The sequence below is a fragment of the Gopherus flavomarginatus genome, chromosome 22 (genome assembly GCF_025201925.1).
Source record: "Gopherus flavomarginatus isolate rGopFla2 chromosome 22, rGopFla2.mat.asm, whole genome shotgun sequence".
Taxonomy (NCBI): domain Eukaryota; kingdom Metazoa; phylum Chordata; order Testudines; family Testudinidae; genus Gopherus; species Gopherus flavomarginatus.
Genome location: NC_066638.1, coordinates 9,568,569 through 9,580,087, shown reverse-complemented (window position 1 = coordinate 9,580,087; position 11,519 = coordinate 9,568,569). Strand labels below are relative to the sequence as shown.

Sequence of the window (11,519 nt, the reverse complement as noted above, 5' to 3'; positions counted from 1 at the left end):
TTTTGCCAGCTCTGCAACTGACTTGATGTACCCCCTTGAGCAAGTCACTCAACCACTCAGTTTCTCCATGGGTACTTACCTTCCTTTTTAAAAGTACATTGAGACCCTTAGATTATAAATGGTAAATATTATTAATTCACCTGAGGCAATGCCCAAGTAAATTGCCTCAAAATATTTTGTATTTATGTTACATTTATAATTCGAGGATCTCAACTTGCTTTACAAGCATTAATTGATTCTGTGAAGGAGGTAAGTATAATTATGTCCATTGTCAGGCTGAAGTCAGTGGTCACACAGCACAGTGATTTCAATGGGATTCGGGCACCTAACTTGCTTAGGTGCTTTTGAAAATTCCACTAGCTGCCTATGTACATCTTTAGAGACCTAAACACCTTTGAAAATCTGGCCCCATGGGGATTTATACTTCACAGGTTGATTGGTGGGGAAATCAAGGGCCCAATCCTGCCAGGAGCTGAGTGCAATTGCAGAGATGTCTCAATACCCATTATAACGATTCGTTGAGGGGCCTGATCACCCTCAGCTCCCCTGGAAGATAAAGAGCCTGCTCCTGAATCAATGAAAGTTGGAGGTGTTCAATAAACATCTGAGGGGCCTGAGTCTGAGATCTTGTTTGTACTGGGAATTAGCCCCAGTCTCAGCTATTGGTGACCAGTTACTGCTGTAGTTGCACTGGTACAAACGTCCAGATCAGACAAGGAAAGCTTTGATATGCGTGAGTGGAACTGAGCCTGGTTTCAAGTAGATGCAACTACCCATGGAGTGACCTTGGTTGCTAGCCACCAATTGCTGAAATCAAGTCTTATCCCTAGTATAAACAAGGCCATCCACACCTTTCTGCATCCTTCAGTGTCCTCCTCAACTGTGCTTTCTTTCTGCCAAGATACATACATTTGTTAGCTGATTTGGTAAGAATTAGGCTTGAAATAGCATATTCACTCTTGAGCCTTGATTTTTGGTAGTTTACAGGGTTCAGAAACGACGACCTTTCATACTGAAATTTCTCTTCCAAAAGGTGAACTTTTTTGGAAAGCTTGAAATAAACTGGAAAATTGTTATTTGCAAGGAATCCTGCAACCAAAAGATGCTGGGCTGTGTACTGAGCTCAAGGGGACTCTGCTTGGTTTCCCACAACATTGCCTATAAACAATGATCGAATGCAAATTAAATGCATGATTTTCCTATATTCCATTTTCCCTGGGAGTTCCCCAGCCAAGCAGTGACAAAACTCAGCCCCAGAGAAACAAATGGGTTTTATGAAACTTAAAATCGCTTCTGACGGGAGATAAAAAATGAGACATTTTATCCCAAAAGGTAAATATTTGAGAATGCTGTAAGAAATTGGAAATACACACACACACACACACACACACAAAGATAGTTCTGGCCCAGACAGTGTACTGTTTTAATAAAGAAGACAGACAAAGGATTGGCAGAGGAAGAGAGGTGAAGTCATTTACCCAAGGTGACAGAAGGAAATAGGCAGAACTGGGCCCTAGCCACTGAACAATGCTGCCTCTAAATATTAGAGGTTATGTGGGAAAGGCATCTTAGTCTTAAGGAAAAATAATTAGTCTTGAGCCTTTTTTTATTTTCAGTTATTTACAATGTGCAAACAAGCCAAGAAGATGTATAGAATCTGTGCACAGAGTCTGGCCTCAAGTGACTAGTAGTGGGATCCCATCCCTCTCCCTTTTGCAGGAGGTACAGGGGACATTTCTTCATGTCTCTGCCAAGGGCCAGGCACCAGGAAGTGACAGGAATGCCAGTCAAAACCCCCAAACCCAGGAAGTCCTTGACTTTGTGACTCCTGAGATCACCTCATGACAAAGCTCCCTTTTGTTACTAAAAGGCTTTAAAATAGAAACACCTAACACACTGTTGAAATCATATGGATAATAATGATGAATACATAATAATAAAAGAAGAACACTTGATTTAGGAATGACACAAGCTCTCTGCAGGTCAACAACATTCCAAACAACATTTAAAGCCGTGTAATCACAGCACTTCAGATATTTCCTTTATTTAAAAATGATCAGTTATATTTTATAACTAGCCCCTTGGCTGCTGTTTCTTGCTGCACAGTAACATGTGGCTGCTAGTATTTAGAGTGATGCACTCCTTAGATGGGGCAGCACTTGACCAAATGTTTTTCGCAGTATACCAGGTCTGTTATTGAATGGTCAAGCAGATGGATCCTGTTTCAAAACTGAAACATTACACTAGCCACTAGATCCTAAAAATCAGCTCTAAAATACTGCTTAAAAATGGCTCTTGCTGTGTTGAGCTAGCCGATCCAGCTGAAAACTGAGTTCTAACAGCTCTGCTGCTGGATGCTGTTTCCATGGAAATAGACGTTAGATTAGGGGGGGAAAAAGCGTTTAAAATAATTTGTGTTTTGAGAGCTTTATAGTTTTCTGTCAAAATATTAACCTACCTTAAGGTGGGATTGTGTGTGTAAAATCCTTGTTTTTTAAATTATGCACAACAGGGGTGGATCCCCTTAATAAAACCTCCTATTTCAATATTCAGGTACAAAGCCTTTGAAATAAAGAGCTTGACTCATAACACATTAAGGCTGCTCTTCCCTGGTCATTTACCTCTCATGCATATTGACTTTTGATGCAATTTAAATGAGTGGATCACAAAAATTACCAAGGGAATCATACTGAAATAATTTTTAAAGAATACACTAAAACCCAGCCAGTTCATTCAAAGTTTGTCTGGGAGTGAACCACTTAGCTATGCTTAGTAATTCAATACCTCAGCATCAGAATTGTTCCTAATGTACCCCTTAACACAGATAGGGATGGTTTTTAAGGCATCCTACATGTACCTAATCATAAAATGATCATTATGGATGAAGAAACCAGACTAGCTGGCTAGTGAAATGGCTGCAGGGGTTTCCAGAGTAACTGCACAAATCTGTGAGTCATTGGCCAACCATCAGTGAAGGCTCCATGTCATTGTTTAACTGTATTGTACCCTAATAATATTTACATCCTTCACAGGCAGGGTTGTGTGGCTTAGGGAAAGCTTCAACAAAGCATGCCAAGTCCTCTGCCTAAAAGATACTATGGGAATGCAAAGGATTTATCATATTATACTACCTCTTGGTACTTGGTACAATTTAGATTGTAAATTGTTTTGGGGGCACATGTTTCACTCTGATTTCTCTTTCCTGTATTCCACTTGCATTGAAGTAACAGGTATATTTACAGCTTCATACAAATTACAGCACGTGGCATATAATAATTAGCCCTTTTGTAGCATCTTCCATGAAGCTGAACTACTCCCCTCTGAATTAGGTATTCATTAGGCTAAATCCCAGCCCAACGCGCAAGGCACAAACAGGGCGTGTTGCTGTGCTGAGAACCCCTTTTAAATGGGTCGGAGCAGCCTCAATTCTCACTGACTTCCCCAGCAAGGCATTTGGTTGCAGCACCCCGGGTGGAGCTGAGGTCGCTCAGCACCTTGTAGCATTGATCTGTCCCTGCCCCGAGCACTTTCCTCCTGAAAGATGGACAAAGCCCCGGACAGCCTGGGAGCCCCAGCGCTGGACAGACCCTTCCTGCTGCTGACCCTGCAAGGGCTGGGGCTGGCACGTGGCTCGGAGTTTGGGATCCTCTCCGGACAAGCGGGTTGCAGGGACGGACCCTTGCACGGGGCTCAGCCCCGGCAGAGACAGGGCTGGGGGAAGGAGACAAAGGGAGTCCCGTTATCCCCATTTCACACGTGGGGAGGGAGAGGCAGAGACGGGGTGCGCGTGCCGCAGCACGTGGAGGAGCCGTGCGGGGGCAGACCCCGACCCCCAACCCCCGCCAGCCCCAGCCACCTGCCCCATTGGCCCCCCACGCCCTGTTTTGCGGACTATAGCTCCCACAATGCACCAGGCGAAGGGGGCGCGCGAGCCCCCTCCGCCCCCCGCTGGTCGACACGTGCCGCCGCTCTCGGCCAATGGGGGCGGGGCGGGGCCGGTCACGTGCCATTGTTTGGCGCTTTTGTGTGCGGCAGGTCGGTTGAGAGCGGAGTGTGGCCAGCGGCGCGGACGGAGCAGGTGGGTGAGCGAGGGGCGACAGGACGGAACAGCGCAGAGGGTGTCCAGGGGAGGCGCGGGGAAGCAGCAGGTCGGTGCCTGCGAGGGAGCCCACGGTGGCGGAGGGAGGGTGCGTGTCCGTGGGTGGGGGTCACGGGAGGGACCCCCCTTGCGGTTCGGCGCTGGAGGGAACGGTCGGAGCCAATGGGGGCTGCGTCCTCCGCAGCGCGGAAGTGGGTCAGTCCCCGTCAGGGGCCGCGGCCGCTTTGTCGCGCGGGGGAGGCGGTGGCTCCGCGCTTTCCCCGAGTGAAGGGAGCGGCCGGTCCCGTCCCCCCGCGGGGTCGCGGCGCGGAGCGAGGGGGGCTGACAAAGAGGACTGGGCTGTGGGAGACAATGAGCCGGGGGGCGGGGTAGGGAGCGTCCCCACCCCGCCGACTCGAGCTCTATTGTCCGCGCCGCCGTGTGGTGGGGGGGCCCGGGCGGTTCCCTACGGAGGGGGAGGGGGGATGGGATCAGGCGGCTGCTCTCCCCGATCCCCACCCTCCTCTGACAGGACCCCGCCATTGTTCGTGGGGAAGGGGCGGCGCCCAGCGAGCTCGGCCGCCCTCGGTGCATTAGTAGGGACCGCGGCCGCCTCGCTGCGAGGGAAGGGACCGAATCCGGCCCGTAGCTCGCAGGGCAGGGGCCGAGCCGGGGGGAGGCGCCCCGGAGGAAGGGGTCGCCGCGCGAGGATCTTTGGCGCGCGGAAGGCGGTGGACCCTATCAGGTGAAACGGGCGGGAGGAGTAGCTGGGGAGGGGGTACCCAGGTGCCCGGATGTTACCGTTAGCCCCGCCCCCTCCCCCTAGCCCCTGCGCGCGCTCTCCAGCGGTTTGAATTCGGTGCTGTTCGAAACGCGCGTGCCGAGGGAGGGGCTTCAAGCGAGCCCTGCGTCACGCTGGCTTCTGAGTGGCTGTATGGGGCATCTGCCTGTCCCGTACGCGGTATTGTGATTGGGCTGGTCCTGGCCCCGCCCCCGCCCATGAGCTACAGCTGGCACCGCGCACTGTCTGGAGATTGCTCTGCGCCCCCCCACCCCCCATAGCCGGACTGCTCCACCATTACTCCTCCAGAGCCCTGTCCGTCTGTCCTGTTGCAAAGGGGGTCCCCCCCCACCCTGCTACTTCAGGCCTACAGTCCTTGCCCATCTGTAGCTGTTGATCGGGTTCTGTTCTTCCCTGTTTAACGATCCAGCTCTTCATAGCTGTTGCACTGACCTCAACTATCAGTCATGCTTTTGTGGGTTTGAAATTATTTCTACTCTTATTTTAGTGAGGCTATTGTAATCTGGCATTAAAGAAAATGGTTCAGCTGTCAATCTTTAAAAGTGCAGAGTATCATGTAGTGCTTTTCATCCAATGACTTCTAAATAACCATTCTAAACGGAGTCAACATCAATGGGATTGTACCCATTTTTGTACATGGGTAAACTGAGGCACTTGTAGCTGGCCTGTATCCAGTGGATCCTCTGGATAGAATGCTGGACTGGAACTCAAATCTGAGTTCTGTTCCTGACTCTGTTACTGCGCTGCTGGGTCCTTGGGTAAGTCACTTCCCCCACTGTGCCTCCACTTCCACATTAAAATGGGGATAATGATACTGTCCATGTTTGTAAAGTGCTTTGAGATCTTTGGGTGGAAAATGACTTTAAGAGCGAAGTGTTACAAAATGGTTATGCTCCAAGCATGCTGTATAAATGTGGCTTGGGTTCTCTTCAGTAGATAGGTGCCAGCCATAGGATCAAATTTCCCTTATTTATACTATCTGCACAAGCACAACCAAAACTTAAAGTATCTTGAGAGACAGCTGTCTTATGACTAGCTGTCTCATTGTAGTCTTAAATATAGTGTTGACTAAGCCTAAATTGTCACTGCAATTCTCTGAAACTCGGAACAGGCTGTAGTCCTGAATCCACATCCTTTGTCTAGAGTGCCACCCCTGAAATTTAAAATACATTACTTTCCCCAGTTTATGAAATGACTTAATTTTTGGTGAAAAAGCAGGATTAGTAGCCCTTTGTGGGGGTAGAGAAATTATTGAACTAAACACTTGCGGCCTTTGCAATTTAGAAGTGCAAACAAGGACTGAAAATATTCAGGAAATCAACTGGGCCTAGAGGCATTGGAATAGTGCAAACTTCTCCAACTGACTAAATTGGCCACAAATTCTCAAATCATAGGGTTAGATGGGACCACAAGGGTCATCTGGTTGTAGTAATGAATATCTCTTCAGTATTCTCTTATTGTAACACAAAGGGATTTTGATGGGAGTTGCATTCTGGTGTGTAAAGCAATTTTATGAACTCTTATGGTTATTTACTCAAAGTATTAATGACTATTAATTACTTAGGGGTTCCACTGATTGGAGTCTTTCCAGAGCACATTTCTGGTGTCTACCTTCGTAGTCATGGCTTCTTCTGGTATGTAATGTGTTAAGAACACTTTATTGAATATTCCTGTATTGTATCTTCTCAATTTGTAAATATTTTGAATGAAAGGGAAGTTTCTTCACTAACCTAATTTTGATGTTAAATAAGCACTGAGCAAAGTACTATTCTTCTGTCTCTTAATGCAGGGGTTAAGAAAACTTTAAATTAAATGCATGTGAAAACACATGAAAAGCTTTGTCTGATAGCAGATAGCTTTCAGTTCATCTGCATGCTATCTAGTATGGTTGATGAAAGTGACTATAAGACGTGGATGTGATGCCTTAAATCCTATAAGCAGACAAGTCAGTTCTGCAGGAGGTTAGGAGCCACTTGTGCTCTGTTCTGAGAAATATAGTCTGAAGTTCTGGAAGGAAGGCTGGTCTGCCAGCTAAAGCACTGTGCTGGGACTTGGGAGACCAGGATTCAATGCCTGTCTCTGCCACAGCTTTCTGTGGGACCTGGGGCAAGTTATTTAACCTTTGTCCTTCAGTTCTTCATCTATAAAGTGGGGATACTTGCTCATCTAACTAGCATGTTATGTGAGGATAAATTGTGTAAAGTTGTACAGATACTGTTGTGGCTATGTGACTTAAGAAGCAAATGTATTGTTGGCTTATGCTGTTGCTTAAAACAGGCTAATCTGCTTATTTTAAACTCTTGCTTCATCAGTCAGCTGCATGAATCTAAACCTAAGAATCCAGTGTAATGATGTGAAGTGCAACACTTAAGTTGACTCCAAGGACCAATGTGTCTTGTCATTCTTTTAGATATTCAAGTGAAGGAGCTGGAAAAGCGTGCCTCTGGGCAGGCATTTGAGCTGATACTCAGTCCTCGTTCAAAAGAAGCAGTCCCAGAATTTCCCCTCTCCCCTCCAAAGAAGAAGGATCTTTCACTGGAAGAAATTCAGAAGAAGTTGGAAGCTGCAGAAGAGAGACGCAAGGTAAATCCAAAGTAACAGTAGCTACAAGGGCCAGTCAGGTAAAGCTCACTTTTAAAAACAAACAAACAAACTCTTTCTGATAAAATCTAAACTTGCAGTACTTTCAATCTTAATATAGGCACTTGTTTGGACAACCAGCCAGCTACTCACATGCTAGTCCAGTGCTGCAAAAGAGCAGGAGAATGTTTGTTTGCTTGTTAAATGGCTTGCAATAGAATTTCTAAAGCTCTTACTCAGTTGTGTTAAATATATCTGCAAGACCTGAACTTCAGTCCCAAAGTGACCTTTCAGGGTTGCCCGAAACATGGGGGTGGTGGGACGCTTAATAGGGAGAGAGAACGTTACTCTGTGATCTCCTAAAGCTTACTGAAAGCTGGTCTTCAATCTAATTCTTCTCCTACCTCTTACTTCATGAGGAAAGTCTTGGACTCCTTCTCCCAGAAAAATCTGGCTACTAATAAATCTCTGAAACTCCTGATATGAAGTACATGGTTGAAAGTTGGACTTGACATGGGACCTGCTGTTGAGACACAGCTTCAAATTTCTAATTATAATAATTAGGAGGGTGATAAATGCAAACACTTTTTAGCATAAACATAACATCTGATATTTGCATAGTCTCTAGTGTCCATGGGTTTATGCTAAAATATACAGTGACTGGAGGAGGATAGAATCATCCAGAAAACTTGGCAGCTATGTGCCCTTTTTCTTTCAGAAGTGATCTATTTACCAGATTCTTATACTCAAGTGCAAGAATGTAATTTCTTGTGTACTCAACTGTGTTGGAATCTGGGCAAGTAGAGGAGGAAGGCACTGGGGATTTGTTTCTGATGTGTGTTAAGACTACAGTCACAAATGAAATAGTAGAAAACGTTATGTTGTCTCAGTGTAGACAACTACAATTGGGTACCTTGCTATGTAGTTCATCTGTCTTATGTCTAAACATGCATGGTCTATCTTGTTAGTCTCATGAAGCAGAAGTCTTGAAGCAATTAGCTGAGAAACGAGAGCATGAAAAAGAAGTGCTTCAGAAAGCAATTGAAGAAAATAATAACTTCAGCAAAATGGCAGAAGAGAAGCTGACCCACAAAATGGAAGCTAACAAAGAAAACAGAGAGGCACAAATGGCTGCTAAACTGGAGCGCTTGAGGGAGAAAGTAGGTGTAGAGTTCTAATTCCCATTTGGGAAGAACTCGTTTATGTTCTTTTCTATGCTAACCAACTAAACATAACCACTAGTGGCAGAGTGGGGTAATTGTCTAAATAGACATCTGGAGGTCTTGGGGTGTATCTTTTGGTCAGTCTCCACACTGAAGAGGATTATCTTATTAAATCCCCAAAAGACCTATAGTAATTCTCTTGAAGAGGGACAGGAGGGAATTTGTGCACTTTAAAAAAGGGAGCAGGAAGTCACTGATCTTCAAAACCGTGGCATATGCTATAGTTTATCCCATCAGCTGGGGGTCAGATGTGAAGGTTGAATTGGAAGATGTGGCAGCTGAAGCGAAGGCATGAGTGCTGCTACTAACCTAGAGCCTTGGTTTCTTTAGTAGATTAATTCATACAACTAATTGCTCAATCACCTTTCCTTTCTTCAGGACAAGCATATTGAAGAAGTACGAAAGAACAAAGAAGGCAAAGAACCTGGTGAGAACGAAACTGACTGACTTCATTCTGGAAAATGACTCTTCCCCCTCCCCTAAATATCCAAAGACTGTATTGGCCAGTGGGTTTTTTTGTTGAATTTCTAGAAAACTGATGTAGAGCTGGATAGGTAGATCCAAACTGTACACTTGCTTTGGGGACTAAAGGGGAGATCTTACATGTTTCACTTTTTCTAAAGTGTTGTCTTTCCAGTGTAGCTATCTTCTTGTTGCATCCTTTTCTACTCCAGTGCACTTGCTACTGGGCTGATGGCTGGTACTGTATAAGCTCTGTAAGACATGTTTGTGAAAGGAATATGTAGTATACTATTCCATGCTGAATATGTTACACTTCAAAATCTAACTCTGTCCCAGTCTCATATGATACTACTGTAACTGATTGACTTAATAAAGCTGCACAGTGCTATTATCACAAGTGAACTATTTCTGGAACTGATATGACAGTAGATTAACAAAATCCAACTTTATAGATGACTCTGTCTAAAAACAGATCTTCTTTAAAGAAAACCCTGAAGCAGCACTTTTTCTTACACCCAGCTACTGGATATACTGTATGGCATCCTTTTCCCTAGAGCTGTCTTCATTGTCTAAATCTTACAATAAGTGCTTTTGTTGTGGCACCTCAGCAGTTGTCAGCTGTTATGGTTCTTGTTTAAACAATTCAGAACCACGTCCCTCTGGACATTGATACTTCAACAAATAAATCCTTGTTACCACATGACTGTAATCTGACTTTTTATGTTAAAAACAACTTTTCTGGAAACACTGAGAGCGATCCAATTGTCACCATGCAGCTTTGTGGAGAAACTTTAGGGGAAATGGTGATTTCAGACTTGACACAGTTCTTACACTTCCCTGATCCAACAACAAACAGGTTTAAATTTAAAAATGGGCATCTTATTGAGACTTCAGTACTTCCCATGTACAGAAACTGGTACAGTGCAGTCTACACCTATTACCCCTTAAGAGGAGCTATATTTTTGTGAGTAAAAAATAGTTTATTCTAACTCTAACAGTAGTTAGAATTTAAAGGAGAGATAAGCACCCAACTTCTATCACTGCCTTACAAAATAATTCCCCAAAAGTCTACTTCCTTAATTATTGTTAGCTAGCATGTGTTGTCCCTATTTAATTCAATTCGTGCCAGTCTAATTGGAGAGAGGCCATTATTTCACTTAGCTCAGTAGCTTTTCTTCTAAAGTGAAGGAGTCTAGGAGGATCTTGTAGACACTTGTGAATGTATACTGCTAATTATGAGGTCAGTAGCTATTTGACTATAAAGTCCCCAACCTAGACATAGGTAGGATTCATTCTTTAACTGAGACGCCTGTTACTCAGGCTTGTACTATAATCTATCCCAGAGAACGCTTCTAGCTAAATACAGGAGTACCCACTGAATGGCTTAACACCATGTACTCTTACCACTGAAGCTTGTAAGAGGCAAGGTGGGGGAGATGATACAGGTAGCAAATGTGAGACTGCTAATGCTGGACTTTCAGAGGCTCTGAGTACTAACAGCTCCCACTGACTTCAGCTGGAATTTTGGGTGGTCAGCACTGATAAAACAGCTGAGGGCTCAAAATTGGACACCATTTTTTAATTCGTTGCTCTTATTGTTTAGTCTTGTTGCAACAGTTACTTCGCAATCCAGTTCCACTTTATGGGAATAAAAGTCACAGGGCATCTGATGTCCTGAGGATGGCGTGATAGCTGAGCCAGGGATCTAGGTTTTTAAATTGCTGACCTGAATGCCAAGCTGCTGCTCTAGTTTTCTGGGGGCTGTTAATATGGAAACCTTGTTTCTGAATGTGGACTGGTTTTGTGCAATGTTTGTACGATATCTGGAACAGTGAGACCCTGGTCAATGAGGGGGGCTCCTCCTAGCTGCTACATGTATAATGTCAGATCTGATCAGATCAAGAATCTAATCTGCATATTTAGCCCAGGTATTGTGGGGTGCTACTCCATCAATGGGGAGGGAAAAAACTTAAGAATACAAGAGGGGACAGGACGGAAGCAGAGGCAAAGTGACTTATCTGAGATCATGTAGTAGTGCCAATTAGAAATGAACTCTAGATCTGGCAGCTACAAGCCTAGCGTATCTCTCATGATATACACTATGCTGCATTTACACCACTCTTTTGGGGCGGGGGGGGGGGAGAAGAAGTCAGAGGATCCCAAAGTACTCATCACACTGATTTTTGTCTCAGCTAGGGAAAAAGCGCCACCTTGTCAGCAGCCTAGAACGATGCTGTGAGGAGCACCGCCAACTAAAACCTCAACATTATGTCCTGTAGTAGGTTGCCAGGTGGGGCCTGGAGCCATCTCTAAAGATCTGGTCACACCTAACCCTGATCCTGTTATATCCAAAAGGAACAACACAAGGGGGATA

The 11,519-nt window shown here is 45.0% G+C and overlaps 1 protein-coding gene across 3 annotated transcripts; it reads left to right on the top strand.

Moving 5' to 3' along the window:
• Positions 1–3,977: 3,977 nt before the first annotated feature.
• Positions 3,978–9,845, top strand: STMN1 (stathmin 1). 3 transcript variants are annotated; one of them, XM_050931975.1, is made up of 5 exons: positions 3,978–4,078; positions 6,445–6,514; positions 7,291–7,463; positions 8,429–8,620; positions 9,062–9,845. In XM_050931975.1, the coding sequence occupies exons 2-5, from the start codon at positions 6,502–6,504 to the stop codon at positions 9,128–9,130; spliced, it is 447 nt and encodes a 148-aa protein (XP_050787932.1). In that variant the 5' UTR covers positions 3,978–4,078; positions 6,445–6,501; the 3' UTR covers positions 9,131–9,845. The 3 variants fall into 3 exon arrangements, with proteins under 3 accessions (XP_050787932.1, XP_050787934.1, XP_050787935.1); XM_050931977.1 differs by lacking the exon at positions 3,978–4,078 and adding an exon at positions 4,121–4,148; XM_050931978.1 differs by lacking the exon at positions 3,978–4,078 and adding an exon at positions 5,218–5,638.
• Positions 9,846–11,519: the final 1,674 nt, after the last annotated feature.